Here is a 19,292-nt window from a genome sequence, read left to right on the forward strand (position 1 = left end):
CTTTGAATTGTATGTTGTGTGCGTGTGTGTGTGTGCGTGTGTGTGTGTGTGTGTGTGTGTGTCTGTGTGTGTGCGTGTACGACTGTACGTGTGTGTGTGTGTGTGTGTGTGTGTGTGTGTGTGTGTGTGCGTGTACGACTGTACGTGTGTGTGCGTGTGTGTGCGTGTGTGTGTGTGTGTGTGTGTGTGCGCGCACACAGCTGCAGTGGATTGATTGATTGACCCATTCACTCTGACGGACCATCGGGACCAATGACGGACGGACTTCCATGTGACGTAGATGAACATCCCGGATGCAGTGGGCGGGGATTTAGACTTAAATAGGAACGGGCATGAGGCACTGCAGGGTGTCTGGTGTCCGCCCTGTTTCAAGGTAAGAAATGTTTGTTAGAGAAGCACATGGAGGGGTTTAGCCTCCTTAAAGTAAACAGGCTATTGTTTAAACATTGTTTGTTTGACTGTTGATGGTTTATTGTGACAACAATCTGAGGAATGTTTGTCCTTTTTTGAGAAGGAAACAAACAAAGCAAACACTGTTTTAAACTAAACGGTGGTGTAAAGTAAAGTAAATCATTATATTTACTGAAGTACCGCATGTGGACAGTATTGTACTTTTATAATCTATTATTTGGAAACTTGACTACTAGTGTCTTTTGTAGATTTGAATTATTACAAAACATGATCTACATTTAGCTGCAATTCTAGATTTTTTTTAAATGGGATGAATCTATCTTGCAATGCCGTCCATTAACCTCTCATTGATCCAAATTACTTTTACTTTTGCTTGTATGAAATTACATTACAGCTCTAGGCCAAGCTTGAATTATCCTCTTTCTATCTTCAAAGTGTTTGTTTGATAAAAATCCACAGACATGTTATGAGTTACTTTCTGTCAAGAAGTTCCATGCTCTGATATTTTTTCTAAGTGTTGGAGTTTGGAAGTAGCCTACTCGTTTTTATTAACCGGTCGCGCTGCTGCCTCCTGCATACTGCATATACTCCTGACTTTGACAAGCGCTTCCAATGATCACCTGCACATAATTTCTTGACAAAGTAGATCATAATGTGATGAAGTTTTTCTCCTCTGGGGGAAAAGCTGGAATTTGCGCGATGGCAGGCTTTCAGTCAAACATCATGTCTAGATTTATGAAATGAATGCTTTGCAGATAGAGGATATAATCAAAGCTTTCCCTACAGCTGCAATGTTAGTGAATTTAACGTTGTTTAATACAAGCAGATTGGAAATGCAATTTGGTTCAATGGGATGTCAATGGAGGGTATTGCAACTCTAGATTCATCCGCTCATTAAAATGTGTGGCTAACCTACATTGTCATACAGCCATATTCTGGCCATTTGAAACAAGTGGCTGATCTACAAACTCACAATGCATTGCAATGAGTCACATTGAACTTCTAGATCTGCCATTTTCAAATGTTTTTGTTTTTATTTTTTCAAATGGGACATACTGTATATTTTTGGTCATGTTGAAGTACATTTTGATGAATGAATATTTAAAACTAATATAGATTAAGAAATAATACAATGCAAACCTTTGCTTCCTTCCGCCTCATCTTCACAGGTGATAGAGATGTGTGGCCTTTCTATTTGTGCGTTTGCGGCACTGTTGGCTGTGGCTCTGGCCATGCTACACAGTGGAGACCACATGGGCCACGCTGAGAAGTTGTCTCCCCCAAACGCTGACTTTGCCTTTGCCCTCTACAAGAACCTGCGTGCCAAGGCTGCCGCCCGCGAGAACATCTTCTACTCCCCGCTGGGCATCTCAACCGCCCTTGCGATGCTGGCCACAGGAGCCAGAGGTGACACCCACGACCAGATGTTCAGCACCCTGGGCTACAACAACATGTCGCAGGCCCAGGTGAACGAGGCTTACGAGCACCTCATTCACGCGCTCGCTCACCAGCACGACGCCCAGCAGCTGGACATCGGCAACGCCGTGGCCCTGCGCCAAGGCTTCAAGAACCCGGAGGAGTTCCTCGCGGACATCAAGCAATACTATGCCAGCGAGGCCATGTTCGTCGACTTTGCCAATGCGGCTGGAGCCCTAGCCCAGATCAACGGTTTCATTGCTAATAAGACCCAGGACAAGATCACAGACCTGCTGACCTCTTTGGACGCTGACACGGCCATGGTGCTGATCAACTATGTCTTCTTCAGAGGTAGGAGATGCATCATTCACAAGCATTTGTGTGCAACAAACTCATTAATGCAGAGACGTACACAACAAGCTTTGGTTGATTGCCTGCGTGGCAGTTGCTGCGTGTATTTTATATACCTTGGCAACTGCATGTCATAAATCCTCCACGCTCTCAGACAACATCTAAAGTTAAACTGTGGTCGACTGGTGCATTGAACGTCTGTTGGTAAACATAATTAGATTTTGTTTTTTATAAGGATATACAGTGCGTGAGACAGCAACAATGCACTGGTATTACATCCTTATGCCCTGCAAACATAGATGATTATGGATTATACTGGAATCTATTTGAATTTTATTACTCAGTCTCTATAATTTAATCTTCCCTCCACACAGCAAAATAATGAATGGCAATAATAAAAAAACAAACCCATGATAGTCAATATTTGCTCTCTTATACAGTACCAATTCTCAGTGTTCATTTATCCATTTGTAGAGAGTGTACCGATGTAATAAAATAGACCCCCAAGTGTCCATTTGGCTACATCTGTACACTCCGTGAGTTGAATTAACACCAGCATTAAATGTGGCCTCGTACAGGGAAGTGGGAGAAACCATTTGAGGCCTCGCGGACATATAAGGAAGACTTCAAGGTGGACGACGCCTTGACAGTCAAGGTGGACATGATGGAGAGGACCGGCCGCTACGACTTCTACCAGGACCTGACGAACCACACCTCTGTCATCCTGTTGCCCTACAAGAGCAACACCTCCATGATGATCGTACTGCCTGACGAGGGCAAGATGCAGGAGGTGGAGGCAAACATCAACAAGGACTACATCAAATGCTGGCAAGACTCCCTCTTCATGAGGTAAAAGGGTTTGCTTTTTTAACGATTGTATGAGTTTCTGGGAAAGGTTTTTGTTGAATTTGTTCAGTTCGAGGTTAGCCTGATATACACTGTAAAATCCTTAGTGTTCATTTAATTTAACTCTTAAACCCAAATCGCCCCATGCTGCTAGTCCAAACTCCTGGTAACAAAACAGTTTAAAGGTCAACCACACCAAGGCAACTGCCATTGGGGGTAATGATTGTAAGAAGTTGCATGTTGCAACAAATGGTCATGTGTGAAGCAGTGGTTCTCAAACATTTGAACCCAACATTGACACTTATTTGGCCACAAATGTGTGAAAGGAGTTTGTGGCAGGCACCTCCTTAGTAGAAGGGGGTTCAATTGGCCCCCCAAAAACCATATGCAAAGTCTGTCTACTCACTCTGGGCTATGGACAGAGTCAGAAACCACGATGACATCATCAATGGGGATTTGGATTCCTGGCAAATTTTCATTAGCATTCTGAAATGGCTATTCTATACTAATAAAATAATATAATACAAATAAAAGGTTTAACATCTTGTTTGAAATGACCAAATGTGCCTAGTGATAATGGTGAAGTGGTCCCTTAAGTGTTTTAAACTGTTCCTGGGGGTCCCCAGACCCAGATTTTGAGATCCAGTGCCATCTAGGTCTATCAACTAAATTAACGTTATGGATTATATTCTGTATGCATGATTGAGTCAGCCACCAGTTTGTTCAGTTAAATGTATAAACCGTATAGTGTATAATGTATGGAGGGTCTCAGCGCTTTTTCAGTTGCCATCACCCTCTCTATGGAACTCAAACTGAACCCACCCTCTCATCTTTAAATACTGCCCTCAAAACTGAACCCAAGCCTTCCCCAACCAATCCTGTATTTTCTGTATTATTATTTTCGGTGAGTGCTTGTCGGAATTTGGAGCCTGTATTTTAATTTTCTTACAAACGGCATAACACTGACTTTCACTGAATTTCATGTGTGCTCCAGCTCGGTGGATCTGTTCCTGCCCAAGTTTAAGATCTCAGCTTCCGCCTCCCTGGAGGGCACATTGAAGGAGATGGGCATCACCGATGCTTTCGGAGATACCGCCGACTTCTCCGGCATCTCTGTGGAGCCAAGGCTCAAGGTCTCCAAGGTAGGACAGCCGAAGATGTGCATCATATGGTTCTTACAGGAGAAAAATGCCTTGTGATCTATGTGAAAAGTTGAAATATATGATATATATAAATGGGCATGAACAGTTTCATAATTATGTACTTGCAGAGTTGTGCTTAATTTATCATCCGTCCTATGATGAAGTCCTTCTTGTAGATCGGCAATTCTATTTCCATTTGTACGACAAAGATCTTTTCACCACACCTTCCTGGTTCTTCTACAGGTGTCCCATAAGGCCGTTCTGAGCGTGGATGAGACGGGAACGGAGGCGGCTGCCGCCACCACTATTGAGATGATGCCCATGAGCATGCCACGCACTATGAAACTCGACAGGCCCTTCCTGGTCTTCATCCTGGAGCACGCCACCGGGAGCATCCTCTTCATGGGAAAGATCAGCAATCCTACTGCCGCGTAGAAGGAATGAGTCAAGAAGATGTCGTCGCACCCATTGACAATGTATGACAAAAACAAATTCAGTAAAAACTATTGAGTAGAATGCAGCCCTTTTTGTCTTGTCATGTTTTTTTAGTTTTACCTTTTTGTTTGTAACCTTGTATGTATGTTTTCTTGAAATCCTTTTTCAATAAAATAAGTGAGAAGATGCCGTCGCCTGCATCCTGTTGAAATCTCTCTCATTCGGATTGATTTAAATCTGAGAAAATAAAGTTTCCTCTTTCTCAGAGTTAAATTAACACTATATTTTACCGTGTATACCCTTCACATCTTCTGTGTTTAAAAAGTAGTTGTCCTTTAGTTATAATCTGGAGGTATAGTTTTTGTTTAAGGGGAGTAAGTGAAGTGTCTTAAATGGCTCTATATTCATTGCTATGCAGTGTTTTTGTTCATTAATAGTCTCCCTGTCTATCCAGCTATTTAGTAAACCAATTTGATCCATCAGGACAGAGGGCTCATAGGATATAGGATAATCAAGTGGAAATTATTAAAAGTCAAAATTGGGATAGGAACACTTTACTTAACAATATCAGACAATATATTAGCGGAATATAAACTACGGTAAACTAAAAACATTTGTTTTATCAATAGTGCAAACATGATAGCTTCAGTGATGAACATTCAGTTTCCAATGCACCTTTTCCAATGCACCTTTTGTCCTCACAGAATGTGAAGACCATTAAGACAGCTTAATAGGTCAGGTTTCACCTGACACTTTTGTCAAACTAACAAACTCAAACTGAAGTTATTACACAAACGTCAAGTGTGTGTGTGTGTGTTTTCATATTGAAAAGTTGATGGTTTCATTTTGGGATGGTAATTGGCATTATGCAATTACCGACCTTAGATTGAGTCTGTAATTTATAATCTAATAATGATTTAAGGTTTTTATTCACCACATATGTTCTAATACAGTGGGCAGGCCACCATAATATCACTATTTATAAGAAATGCATTTCTTTCAGATAACTATCTCATGTGTGTAAGTAACCATACCATGCTAAATATAGAAGTTCGAATCAAACATTTGTAACTGAAAGAAACACTTTCTCCACACTTATACTGTAGCTGTTTGTATAGGCTGCACAAATTATCTGTCCAACTGTTCCATCTAGTGGTCAGAATGTATAGGAAGCCGTTTAGGTCTTAACTGCATATATGCATACTTTTCTTCTAAGCTGAATTATATAAAGTGTGAAAGTGATTTTTTTTGACGTGCCAAAATCTGCCATTGAGCCCCATTATAAATGTCTCAATGTCCAAAAGATTCATTTTCAGGCAAACGTGTCAAAGTTTGGAGGTTCTATACATTAGGTGTAGTTTGTGATATTCTATTGCCATTGACAATGCTTTGGGCGTTCACAAACTACAAAACATTTCAAAGTCAAAAGTTTCTAGCCTGGCTAATAAGCCAGACCCAATCAGCCTCCCCAAGGACCCCCTGGAACCTCCCCAAGGACCCCCTGGAGCATCCCCAAGGACCCCTGGAGCCTCCCCAAGGACCCCCTGGAACCTCCCCAAGGACCCCTGCTGCTGGGGACCCCCTGGAACCTCCACATAGGACCCCTGCTGCTGGGGACCCCGTGGAACCTCCCCAATAGGACCCCTAGCTGCTTCATATATTTACTCCATGTGTCCATTGATACTGGTTTTAAATAGACAATTTTATTCAAATAATTATACCGTACAAGAATGCATGAAACAAAATTGCTTTAAGAAGCTTTATATCAAATTCTATATGTCCAAACCGTCCGTCCGTCTGTCTGTAAACTGCTGACCCTGAACTGAAATAATAAAAAGGATATTAAAAAAAGAGAATAGTACAAAGTTGATTTTGTTTTTATTTAAAAAAAAGTATATCAATTTCATAACTGTGGAAAAACTGTTGTGTATAACAAACTGAAAGATAAAGGACAGGTACATTTACTAATGTTAATGTTTTTGTATATTTTCTTTTGTGGATTTTCCCATGTTCTTTAGTAGGCTACATGACAAAGGAACACGGACACTGTTCTGTCATTCAAGTGCTGTGGATGATATAAAACATTTGAAAGGGGAAGCTGTTTAATTCTCAACTGTTCTGGATCTCATTATTTACAACACAAGTTATGAGCTTTCTATCTATCACCTCTGCTGGAACAATCCATCATCGCAGTTTCTGTTTACCCTGAGCATGTGCAAACTTCCCGCAGGAGACCGGGCCGCACCAAGCCTGGATAATGTAGCCTGTACAGTGTACTGCTTTGGCAATGTAAACGTATGTTTTCTCATGCCAATAAAGCCCTTTGAATTGTATGTGTGTGTGTGTGTATGTGTGTGTGTGTGTGTGTGTGTGTGTGTGCGCGTGTACGACTGTACGTGTGTGTGTGTGTGTGTGTGTGTGTGTGTGTGTGTGTGTGTGTGTGTGTGTGTGTGTGTGTGCGCACACAGCTGCAGTGGATTGATTGATTGACCCATTCACTCTGACGGACCATCGGGACCAATGACGGACGGACTTCCATGTGACGTAGATGAACATCCCGGATGCAGTGGGCGGGGATTTAGACTTAAATAGGAACGGGCATGAGGCACTGCAGGGTGTCTGGTGTCCGCCCTGTTTCAAGGTAAGAAATGTTTGTTAGAGAAGCACATGGAGGGGTTTAGCCTCCTTAAAGTAAACAGGTTATTGTTTAAACATTGTTTGTTTGACTGTTGATGGTTTATTGTGACAACAATCTGAGGAATGTTTGTCCTTTTTTGAGAAGGAAACAAACAAAGCAAACACTGTTTTAAACTAAACGGTGGTGTAAAGTAAAGTAAATCCTTATATTTACTGAAGTACCGCATGTGGACAGTATTGTACTTTTATAATCTATTATTTGGAAACTTGACTACTAGTGTCTTTTGTAGATTTGAATTATTACAAAACATGATCTACATTTAGCTGCAATTTGCAATTCTAGATTTTTTTTAAATGGGATGAATCTATCTTGCAATAGCGTCCATTAACCTCTCATTGATCCAAATTACTTTTACTTTTGCTTGTATGAAATTACATTACAGCTCTAGGCCAAGCTTGAATTATCCTCTTTCTATCTTCAAAGTGTTTGTTTGATAAAAATCCACAGACATGTTATGAGTTACTTTCTGTCAAGAAGTTCCATGCTCTGATATTTTTTCTAAGTGTTGGAGTTTGGAAGTAGCCTACTCGTTTTTATTAACCGGTCGCGCTGCTGCCTCCTGCATACTGCATATACTCCTGACTTTGACAAGCGCTTCCAATAATCACCTGCACATAATTTCTTGACAAAGTAGATCATAATGTGATGAAGTTTTTCTCCTCTGGGGGAAAAGCTGGAATTTGCGCGATGGCAGGCTTTCAGTCAAACATCATGTCTAGATTTATGAAATGAATGCTTTGCAGATAGAGGATATAATCAAAGCTTTCCCTACAGCTGCAATGTTAGTGAATTTAACGTTGTTTAATACAAGCAGATTGGAAATGCAATTTGGTTCAATGGGATGTCAATGGAGGGTATTGCAACTCTAGATTCATCCGCTCATTAAAATTTGTGGCTAACCTACATTGTCAATTGTCATACAGCCATATTCTGGCCATTTGAAACAAGTGGCTGATCTACAAACTCACAATGCATTGCAATGAGTCACATTGAACTTCTAGATCTGCCATTTTCAAATGTTTTTGTATTTATTTTTTCAAATGGGACATACTGTATATTTTTGGTCATGTTGAAGTACATTTTGCTGAATGAATATTTAAAACTAATATAGATTAAGAAATGATACAATGCAAACCTTTGATTCCTTCCGCCTCATCTTCACAGGTGATAGAGATGTGTGGTCTTTCTATTTGTGCGTTTGCGGCACTGTTGGCTGTGGCTCTGGCCATGCTACACAGTGGAGACCACATGGGCCACGCTGAGAAGTTGTCTCCCCCAAACGCTGACTTTGCCTTTGCCCTCTACAAGAACCTGCATGCCAAGGCTGCCGCCGGCGAGAACATCTTCTACTCCCCGCTGGGCATCTCAACCGCCCTTGCGATGCTGGCCACAGGAGCCAGAGGTGACACCCACGACCAGATGTTCAGCACCCTGGGCTACAACAACATGTCGCAGGCCCAGGTGAACGAGGCTTACGAGCACCTCATTCACGCGCTCGCTCACCAGCACGACGCCCAGCAGCTGGACATCGGCAACGCCGTGGCCCTGCGCCAAGGCTTCAAGAACCCGGAGGAGTTCCTCGCGGACATCAAGCAATACTATGCCAGCGAGGCCATGTTCGTCGACTTTGCCAATGTGGCTGGAGCCCTAGCCCAGATCAACGGTTTCATTGCTAATAAGACCCAGGACAAGATCACAGACCTGCTGACCTCTTTGGACGCTGACACGGCCATGGTGCTGATCAACTATGTCTTCTTCAGAGGTAGGAGATGCATCATTCACAAGCATTTGTGTGCAACAAACTCATTAATGCAGAGACGTACACAACAAGCTTTGGTTGATTGCCTGCGTGGCAGTTGCTGCGTGTATTACCTTGGCAACTGCATGTCATGAAAATCCTCCACGCTCTCAGACAACATCTAAAGTTAAACTGTGGTCGACTGGTGCATTGAACGTCTGTTGGTAAACATAATTAGATTTTTTTATAAGGATATACAGTGCGTGAGACAGCAACAATGCACTGGTATTACATCCTTATGCCCTGCAAACATAGATGATTATGGATTATACTGGAATCTATTTGAATTTTATTACTCAGTCTCTATAATTTAATCTTCCCTCCACACAGCAAAAGAATGAATGGCAATAATAAAAAAACAAACCCATGATAGTCAATATTTGCTCTCTTATACAGTACCAATTCTCAGTGTTCATTTATCCATTTGTAGAGAGTGTACCGATGTAATAAAATAGACCCCCAAGTGTCCATTTGGCTACATCGGTACACTCCGTGAGTTGAATTAACACCAGCATTAAATGTGGCCTCGTACAGGGAAGTGGGAGAAACCATTTGAGGCCTCGCGGACATATAAGGAAGACTTCAAGGTGGACGACGCCTTGACAGTCAAGGTGGACATGATGGAGAGGACCGGCCGCTACGACTTCTACCAGGACGTGAAGAACCACACCTCTGTCATCCTGTTGCCCTACAAGAGCAACACCTCCATGATGATCGTACTGCCTGACGAGGGCAAGATGCAGGAGGTGGAGGCAAACATCAACAAGGACTACATCAAATGCTGGCAAGACTCCCTCTTCATGAGGTAAAAGGTTTTGCTTTTGTTTTTTGTATGAGTTTCTGGGAAAGGTTTTTGTTGAATTTGTTCAGTTCGAGGTTAGCCTGATATACACTGTAAAATCCTTAGTGTTCATTTAATTTAACTCTTAAACCCAAATCGCCCCATGCTGCTAGTCCAAACTCCTGGTAACAAAACAGTTTAAAGGTCAACCACACCAAGGCAACTGCCATTGGGGGTAATGATTGTAAGAAGTTGCATGTTGCAACAAATGGTCATGTGTGAAGCAGTGGTTCTCAAACATTTGAACCCAACATTGACACTTATTTGGCCACAAATGTGTGAAAGGAGTTTGTGGCAGGCACCTCCTTAGTAGAAGGGGGTTCAATTGGCCCCCCAAAAACCATATGCAAAGTCTGTCTACTCACTCTGGGCTATGGACAGAGTCAGAAACCACGATGACATCATCAATGGGGATTTGGATTCCTGGCAAATTTTCATTAGCATTCTGAAATGGCTATTCTATACTAATAAAATAATATAATTAAAATAAAAGGTTTAACATCTTGTTTGAAATGACCAAATGTGCCTAGTGATAATGGTGAAGTGGTCCCTTAAGTGTTTTAAACTGTTCCTGGGGGTCCCCAGACCCAGATTTTGAGAACCAGTGCCATCTAGGTCTATCAACTAAATTAACGTTATGGATTATATTGTGTATGCATGATTGAGTCAGCCACCAGTTTGTTCAGTTAAATGTATAAACCGTATGTTTAGTGTATAATGTATGGAGGGTCTCGGCGCTTTTTCAGTTACCATCACCCTCTCTATGGAACTCAAACTGAACCCACCCTCTCATCTTTAAATACTGCCCTCAAAACTGAACCCAAGCCTTCCCCAACCAATCCCGTATTTTCTGTATTATTATTTTCGGTGAGTGCTTGTCGGAATTTGGAGCCTGTATTTTAATTTTCTTACAAACGGCATAACACTGACTTTCACTGAATTTCATGTGTGCTCCAGCTCGGTGGATCTGTTCCTGCCCAAGTTTAAGATCTCAGCTTCCGCCTCCCTGGAGGGCACATTGAAGGAGATGGGCATCACCGATGCTTTCGGAGATACCGCCGACTTCTCCGGCATCTCTGTGGAGCCAAGGCTCAAGGTCTCCAAGGTAGGACAGCCGAAGATGTGCATCATATGGTTCTTGCAGGAGAAAAATGCCTTGTGATCTATGTGGAAATAATGGGTGTATGTGAAAAGTTGAAATGTATGATGGGCATGAACAGTTTCATAATTATGTACTTGCAGAGTTGTGCTTAATTTATCATCCGTCCTATGATGAAGTCCTTCTTGTAGATCGGCAATTCTATTTCCATTTGTACGACAAAGATCTTTTCACCACACCTTCCTGGTTCTTCTACAGGTGTCCCATAAGGCCGTTCTGAGCGTGGATGAGACGGGAACGGAGGCGGCTGCCGCCACCACTATTGAGATGATGCCCATGAGCATGCCACGCACTATGAAACTCGACAGGCCCTTCCTGGTCTTCATCCTGGAGCACTCCACCGGGAGCATCCTCTTCATGGGAAAGATCAGCAATCCTACTGCCGCGTAGAAGGAATGAGTCAAGAAGATGTCGTCGCACCCATTGACAATGTATGACAAATACAGTAAAAACTATTGAGTAGAATGCAGCCCTTTTTGTCTTGTCATGTTTTTTTTAGTTTTACCTTTTTGTTTGTAACCTTGTATGTATGTTTTCTAGAAATCCTTTTTCAATAAAATAAGTGAAAGAAGATGCCGTCGCCTGCATCCTGTTGAAATCTCTCTCATTCGGATTGATTTAAATCTGAGAAAATAAAGTTTCCTCTTTCTCAGAGTTAAATTAACACTATATTTTACCGTGTATACCCTTCACATCTTCTGTGTTTAAAAAGTAGTTGTCCTTTAGTTATAATCTGGAGGTATAGTTTTTGTTTAAGGGGAGTAAGTGAAGTGTATTAAATGGCTCTATATTCATTGCTATGCAGTGTTTTTGTTCATTAATAGTCTCCCTGTCTATCCAGCTATTTAGTAAACCAATTTGATCCATCAGGACAGAGGGCTCATAGATAATCAAGTGGAAATTATTAAAAGTCAAAATTGGGATAGGAACACTTTACTTAACAATATCAGACAATATATTAGCGGAATATAAACTACGGTAAACTAAAAACATTTGTTTTATCAATAGTGCAAACATGATAGCTTCACCATTAAGACAGCTTAATAGGTCAGGTTTCACCTGACACTTTTGTCAAACTAACAAACTCAAACTGAAGTTATTACACAAACGTCAAGTGTGTGTGTGTGTGTGTTTTCATATTGAAAAGTTGATGGTTTCATTTTGGGATGGTAATTGGCATTATGCAATTACCGACCTTAGATTGAGTCTGTAATTTATAATGTATTAATGATTTAAGGTTTTTATTCACCACGTATGTTCTAATACAGTGGGCAGGCCACCATAATATCACTATTTATAAGAAATGCATTTCTTTCAGATAACTATTTCTCATGTGTGTAAGTAACCATACCATGCTAAATATAGAAGTTCGAATCAAACATTTGTAACTGAAAAACACTTTCTCCACACTTATACTGTAGCTGTTTGTATAGGCTGCACGAATTATCTGTCCAACTGTTCCATCTAGTGGTCAGAATGTATAGGAAGCCGTTTAGGTCTTAACTGCATATATGCATACTTTTCTTCTAAGCTGAATTATATAAAGTGTGAAAGTGATTTTTTTTTGACGTGCCAAAATCTGCCATTGAGCCCCATTATAAATGTCTCAATGTCCAAAAGATTCATTTTCAGGCAAGCGTGTCAAAGGTTGGAGGTTCTATACATTAGGTGTAGTTTGTGATATTCTATTGCCATTGACAATGCTTTGGGCGTTCACAAACTACAAAACATTTCAAAGTCAAAAGTTCCTAGCCTGGCTAATAAGCCAGACCCAATCAGCCTCCCCAATTAAGGACCCCCTGGAACCTCCCCAAGGACCCCCTGGAGCCTCCCCAAGGACCCCCTGGAACCTCCCCAAGGACCCCTGCTGCTGGGGACCCCCTGGAACCTCCACATAGGACCCCTGCTGCTGGGGACCCCCTGGAACCTCCCCAATAGGACCCCTAGCTGCTTCATATATTTACTCCATGTGTCCATTGATACTGGTTTTAAATAGACAATTTTATTCAAATAATTATACCGTACAAGAATGCATGAAACAAAATTGCTTTAAGAAGCTTTATATCAAATTCTATATGTCCAAACCGTCCGTCCGTCTGTCTGTCAACTGCTGACCCTGAACTGAAATAATAAAAAGGATATAAAAAAAAGAGAATAGTACAAAGTTGATTTTGTTTTTATTTAAAAAAAAGTATATCAATTTCATAACTGTGGAAAAACTGTTGTGTATAACAAACTGAAAGATAAAGGACAGGTACATTTACTAATGTTAATGTTTTTGTATATTTTCTTTTGTGGATTTTCCCATGTTCTTTAGTAGGCTACATGACAAAGGAACATGGATACTGTTCTGTCATTCAAGTGCTGTGGATGATATAAAACATTTGAAAGGGGAAGCTGTTTAATTCTCAACTGTTCTGGATCTCATTATTTACAACACAAGTTATGAGCTTTCTATCTATCACCTCTGCTGGAACAATCCATCATCGCAGTTTCTGTTTACCCTGAGCATGTGCAAACCTCCCGCAGGAGACCGGGCCGCACCAAGCCTGGATAATGTAGCCTGTAGGCTACAGTGTACTGCTTTGGCAATGTAAACATATGTTTTCTCATGCCAATAAAGCCCTTTGAATTGTATGTTGTGTGCGTGTGTGTGACACACACACGCACACACACACACACACACACACTGTGTGTGTGTGTGTGTGTGTGTGTGTGTGCGCGTGTGTGTGTGTGTGTGTGTGTGTGTGTGTGTGTTTGTGTGTGTGCGTGTACGACTGTACGTTCTTCTTTCGTGTATCATCCTCAAATGTCCAACTCAGTATCGAGTAGCCACGCCCTTGTCTCTGGTCCCACGTGGAAGAGGCCGGCCTCTGAAGGAGGTCTGTACAGGGGGCAGGTGTTAATTATGTGTTCGGCAGATTGCTCGGGCTCGTCGCACTCGCATGCTGCACTGTCCGCCAAGCCCCAGCTCTTCATTGCTGATTTGAAGCAGACTGTACGGGTGCGTGTGCGTGTGTGTGTGTGCGTGTGTGTGTGTGTGTGTGTGTGTGTGTGTGTGTGTGTGCGCACACAGCTGCAGTGGATTGATTGATTGACCCATTCACTCTGACGGACCATCGGGACCAATGACGGACGGACTTCCATGTGACGTTGATGAACATCCCGGATGCAGTGGGCGGGGATTTAGACTTAAATAGGAACGGGCATGCGCACTGCAGGGTGTCTGGTGTCCGCCCTGTTTCAAGGTAAGAGATGTTTGTTAGAGAAGCACATGGAGGGGTTTAGCCTCCTTAAAGTAAACGGGTTATTGTTTAAACATTGTTTGTTTGACTGTTGATGGTTTATTGTGACAACAATCTGAGGAATGTTTGTCCTTTTTTGAGAAGGAAACAAACAAAGCAAACACTGTTTTAAACTAAACAGTGGTGTAAAGTAAATCATTATATTTACTGAAGTACTGCATGTGGACAGTATTGTACTTTTATAATCTATTATTTGGAAACTTGACTACTAGTGTCTTTTGTAGATTTGAATTATTACAAAACATGATCTACATTTAGCTGCAATTTGCAATTCTAGATTTTTTTTAAATGGGATGAATCTATCTTGCAATATGCGTCCATTAACCTCTCATTGATCCAAATTACTTTTACTTTTGCTTGTATGAAATTACATTACAGCTCTAGGCCAAGCTTGAATTATCCTCTTTCTATCTTCAAAGTGTTTGTTTGATAAAAATCCACAGACATGTTATGAGTTACTTTCTGTCAAGAAGTTCCATGCTCTGATATTTTTTTTAAGTGTTGGAGTTTGGAAGTAGCCTACTCGTTTTTATTAACCGGTCGTGCTGCTGCCTCCTGCATACTGCATATACTCCTGACTTTGACAAGCGCTTCCAATAATCACCTGCACATAATTTCTTGACAAAGTAGATCATAATGTGATGAAGTTTTTCTCCTCTGGGGGAAAAGCTGGAATTTGCGCGATGGCAGGCTTTCAGTCAAACATCATGTCTAGATTTATGAAATGAATGCTTTGCAGATAGAGGATATAATCAAAGCTTTCCCTACAGCTGCAATGTTAGTGAATTTAACGTTGTTTAATACAAGCAGATTGGAAATGCAATTTGGTTCAATGGGATGTCAATGGAGGGTATTGCAACTCTAGATTCATCCGCTCATTAAAATTTGTGGCTAACCTACATTGTCATACAGGCATATTCTGGCCATTTGAAACAAGTGGCTGATCTACAAACTCACAATGCATTGCAATGAGTCACATTGAACTTCTAGATCTGCCATTTTCAAATGTTTTTGTTTTTATTTTTCCAAATGGGACATACTGTATATTTTTGGTCATGTTGAAGTACATTTTGATGAATGAATATTTAAAACTAATATAGATTAAGAAATAATACAATGCAAACCTTTGATTCCTTCCGCCTCATCTTCACAGGTGATAGAGATGTGTGGCCTTTCTATTTGTGCGTTTGCGGCACTGTTGGCTGTGGCTCTGGCCATGCTACACAGTGGAGACCACATGGGCCACGCTGAGAAGTTGTCTCCCCCAAACGCTGACTTTGCCTTTGCCCTCTACAAGAACCTGCGTGCCAAGGCTGCCGCCGGCGAGAACATCTTCTACTCCCCGCTGGGCATCTCAACCGCCCTTGCGATGCTGGCCACAGGAGCCAGAGGTGACACCCACGACCAGATGTTCAGCACCCTGGGCTACAACAACATGTCGCAGGCCCAGGTGAACGAGGCTTACGAGCACCTCATTCACGCGCTCGCTCACCAGCACGACGCCCAGCAGCTGGACATCGGCAACGCCGTGGCCCTGCGCCAAGGCTTCAAGAACCCGGAGGAGTTCCTCGCGGACATCAAGCAATACTATGCCAGCGAGGCCATGTTCGTCGACTTTGCCAATGTGGCTGGAGCCCTAGCCCAGATCAACGGTTTCATTGCTAATAAGACCCAGGACAAGATCACAGACCTGCTGACCTCTTTGGACGCTGACACGGCCATGGTGCTGATCAACTATGTCTTCTTCAGAGGTAGGAGATGCATCATTCACAAGCATTTGTGTGCAACTAACTCATTAATGCAGAGACGTACACAACATGCTTTGGTTGATTGCCTGCGTGGCAGTTGCTGCGTGTATTTTATATACCTTGGCAACTGCATGTCATGAAAATCCTCCACGCTCTCAGACAACATCTAAAGTTAAACTGTGGTCGACTGGTGCATTGAACGTCTGTTGGTAAACATAATTAGATTTTGTTTTTTATAAGGATATACAGTGCGTGAGACAGCAACAATGCACTGGTATTACATCCTTATGCCCTGCAAACATAGATGATTATGGATTATACTGTAATCTATTTGAATTTTATTACTCGGTCTCTATAATTTAATCTTCCCTCCACACAGCAAAAGAATGAATGGCAATAATAAAAAAACAAACCCATGATAGTCAATATTTGCTCTCTTATACAGTACCAATTCTCAGTGTTCATTTATCCATTTGTAGAGAGTGTACCGATGTAATAAAATAGACCCCCAAGTGTCCATTTGGCTACATCTGTACACTCCGTGAGTTGAATTAACACCAGCATTAAATGTGGCCTCGTACAGGGAAGTGGGAGAAACCATTTGAGGCCTCGCGGACATATAAGGAAGACTTCAAGGTGGACGACGCCTTGACAGTCAAGGTGGACATGATGGAGAGGACCGGCCGCTACGACTTCTACCAGGACCTGACGAACCACACCTCTGTCATCCTGTTGCCCTACAAGAGCAACACCTCCATGATGATCGTACTGCCTGACGAGGGCAAGATGCAGGAGGTGGAGGCAAACATCAACAAGGACTACATCAAATGCTGGCAAGACTCCCTCTTCATGAGGTAAAAGGGTTTGCTTTTGTTTTTTGTATGAGTTTCTGGGAAAGGTTTTTGTTGAATTTGTTCAGTTCGAGGTTAGCCTGATATACACTGTAAAATCCTTAGTGTTCATTTAATTTAACTCTTAAACCCAAATCGCCCCATGCTACTAGTCCAAACTCCTGGTAACAAAACAGTTTAAAGGTCAACCACACCAAGGCAACTGCCATTGGGGGTAATGATTGTAAGAAGTTGCATTTTGCAACAAATGGTCATGTGTGAAGCGGTGGTTATCAAACATTTGAACCCAACATTGACACTTATTTGGCCACAAATGTGTGAAAGGAGTTTGTGGCAGGCACCTCCTTAGTAGAAGGGGGTTCAATTGGCCCCCCAAAAACCATATGCAAAGTCTGTCTACTCACTCTGGGCTATGGACAGAGTCAGAAACCACGATGACATCATCAATGGGGATTTGGATTCCTGGCAAATTTTCATTAGCATTCTGAAATGGCTATTCTATACTAATAAAATAATATAATACAAATAAAAGGTTTAACATCTTGTTTGAAATGACCAAATGTGCCTAGTGATAATGGTGAAGTGGTCCCTTAAGTGTTTTAAACTGTTCCTGGGGGTCCCCAGACCCAGATTTTGAGAACCAGTGCCATCTAGGTCTATCAACTAAATTAACGTTATGGATTATATTGTGTATGCATGATTGAGTCAGCCACCAGTTTGTTCAGTTAAATGTATAAACCGTATGTTTAGTGTATAATGTATGGAGGGTCTCGGCGCTTTTTCAGTTGCCATCACCCTCTCTATGGAACTCAAACTGAACCCACCCTCTCATCTTTAAATACTGCCCTCAAAACTGAACCCAAGCCTTCCCCAACCATTTTTTTCTGTATTATTATTTTCGGTGAGTGCTTGTCGGAATTTGGAGCCTGTATTTTAATTTTCTTACAAACGGCATAACACTGACTTTCACTGAATTTCATGTGTGCTCCAGCTCGGTGGATCTGTTCCTGCCCAAGTTTAAGATCTCAGCTTCCGCCTCCCTGGAGGGCACATTGAAGGAGATGGGCATCACCGATGCTTTCGGAGATACCGCCGACTTCTCCGGCATCTCTGTGGAGCCAAGGCTCAAGGTCTCCAAGGTAGGACAGCCGAAGATGTGCATCATATGGTTCTTACAGGAGAAAAATGCCTTGTGATCTATGTGGAAATAATGGGTGTATGTGAAAAGTTGAAATATATGATCTATATAAATGGGCATGAACAGTTTCATAATTATGTACTTGCAGAGTTGTGCTTAATTTATCATCCGTCCTATGATGAAGTCCTTCTTGTAGATCGGCAATTCTATTTCCATTTGTACGACAAAGATCTTTTCACCACACCTTCCTGGTTCTTCTACAGGTGTCCCATAAGGCCGTTCTGAGCGTGGATGAGACGGGAACGGAGGCGGCTGCCGCCACCACTATTGAGATGATGCCCATGAGCATGCCACACACTATGAAACTCGACAGGCCCTTCCTGGTCTTCATCCTGGAGCACTCCACCGGGAGCATCCTCTTCATGGGAAAGATCAGCAATCCTACTGCCGCGTAGAAGGAATGAGTCAAGAAGATGTCGTCGCACCCATTGACAATGTATGACAAAACCAAAAACAAATACAGTAAAAACTATTGAGTAGAATGCAGCCTTTTTGTCTTGTCATGTTTTTTTAGTTTTACCTTTTTGTTTGTAACCTTGTATGTATGTTTTCTTGAAATCCTTTTTCAATAAAATAAGTGAAAGAAGATGCCGTCGCCTGCATCCTGTTGAAATCTCTCTCATTCGGATTGATTTAAATCTGAGAAAATAAAGTTTCCTCTTTCTCAGAGTTAAATTAACACTATATTTTACCGTGTATACCCTTCACATCTTCTGTGTTTTAAAAGTAGTTGTCCTTTAGTTATAATCTGGAGGTATAGTTTTTGTTTAAGGGGAGTAAGTGAATTGATTGATTGAAATCTTTATTAACAGTTTGCAGAATTACAGTACATTTCAAGCACAAACTCAATACAAAGACTGTTAACTGTGAGTGGACGACCCAATTAAGCCTTACACTTGTTTATAACAGGGTCCACATTGTTCAATTCATCAAAACATTTAGAGACAAACAAATAGACACTTCTATGTAGTTAAGAACAGAACAGGAATTCATCATATAGGAAGCGAAAAGGGGAAAATATATATATACAGTGAGGGGAACAGGGGGATAAAAGAAAACGAAAGACAGAGTGTAGGGCGCCTGCACACAACAC

General features: G+C 41.7%; 2 protein-coding genes across 4 annotated transcripts; both read left to right on the forward strand.

Annotated features, from left to right (window-relative positions):
• Window positions 1-205: 205 nt before the first annotated feature.
• Window positions 206-4,601, forward strand: LOC308314882 (alpha-1-antitrypsin homolog; the record flags this gene model as incomplete). The annotated part of the gene is made up of 5 exons (XM_080762652.1): window positions 206-373; window positions 1,725-2,178; window positions 2,757-3,027; window positions 4,019-4,166; window positions 4,410-4,601. Exons 1-5 carry the CDS (start codon window positions 281-283, stop codon window positions 4,599-4,601), a joined length of 1,158 nt encoding a protein of 385 aa, XP_080618778.1. The 5' UTR covers window positions 206-280.
• Window positions 4,602-7,074: 2,473 nt separating this feature from the next.
• On the forward strand, window positions 7,075-18,785 carry LOC308313719 (alpha-1-antitrypsin homolog). Of its 3 annotated transcripts, XR_013963910.1 has the most exons (6): window positions 7,075-7,242; window positions 8,608-9,061; window positions 9,632-9,902; window positions 10,896-11,043; window positions 11,296-11,595; window positions 18,714-18,785. XR_013963910.1 is itself a non-coding variant. In XM_080761006.1 (5 exons), the coding sequence occupies exons 1-5, from the start codon at window positions 7,150-7,152 to the stop codon at window positions 18,592-18,594; spliced, it is 1,302 nt and encodes a 433-aa protein (XP_080617132.1). In that variant the 5' UTR covers window positions 7,075-7,149; the 3' UTR covers window positions 18,595-18,785. The 3 variants fall into 3 exon arrangements, 2 of the variants coding, with proteins under 2 accessions (XP_080617132.1, XP_080617133.1); XM_080761006.1 differs by lacking the exons at window positions 8,608-9,061; window positions 9,632-9,902; window positions 10,896-11,043; window positions 11,296-11,595 and adding exons at window positions 15,556-16,153; window positions 16,734-17,004; window positions 17,993-18,140 and having other exon boundaries at window positions 18,403-18,785; XM_080761007.1 differs by lacking the exon at window positions 18,714-18,785 and having other exon boundaries at window positions 11,296-11,662.
• Window positions 18,786-19,292: the final 507 nt, after the last annotated feature.

Source organism: Protomyctophum bolini, assembly GCF_963924005.1.
Source record: "Protomyctophum bolini genome assembly, chromosome: 4".
In the NCBI taxonomy this organism is placed as follows: Eukaryota; Metazoa; Chordata; class Actinopteri; order Myctophiformes; family Myctophidae; genus Protomyctophum; species Protomyctophum bolini.

What these genes read in the sequence shown, in the direction of transcription:
- LOC308313719 (XM_080761006.1), top strand. Translation starts at nt 7,150, where the DNA reads ATGAACATCCCGGATGCAGTGGGCGGGGATTTAGACTTAAATAGGAAC. An exon ending in GGTGTCCGCCCTGTTTCAAG is followed by an intron (nt 7,243 to 15,555) that starts GTAAGAAATGTT and finishes TCATCTTCACAG; the next exon opens with GTGATAGAGATGTGTGGCCT. An exon ending in CAAGACTCCCTCTTCATGAG is followed by an intron (nt 17,005 to 17,992) that starts GTAAAAGGGTTT and finishes TGTGTGCTCCAG; the next exon opens with CTCGGTGGATCTGTTCCTGC.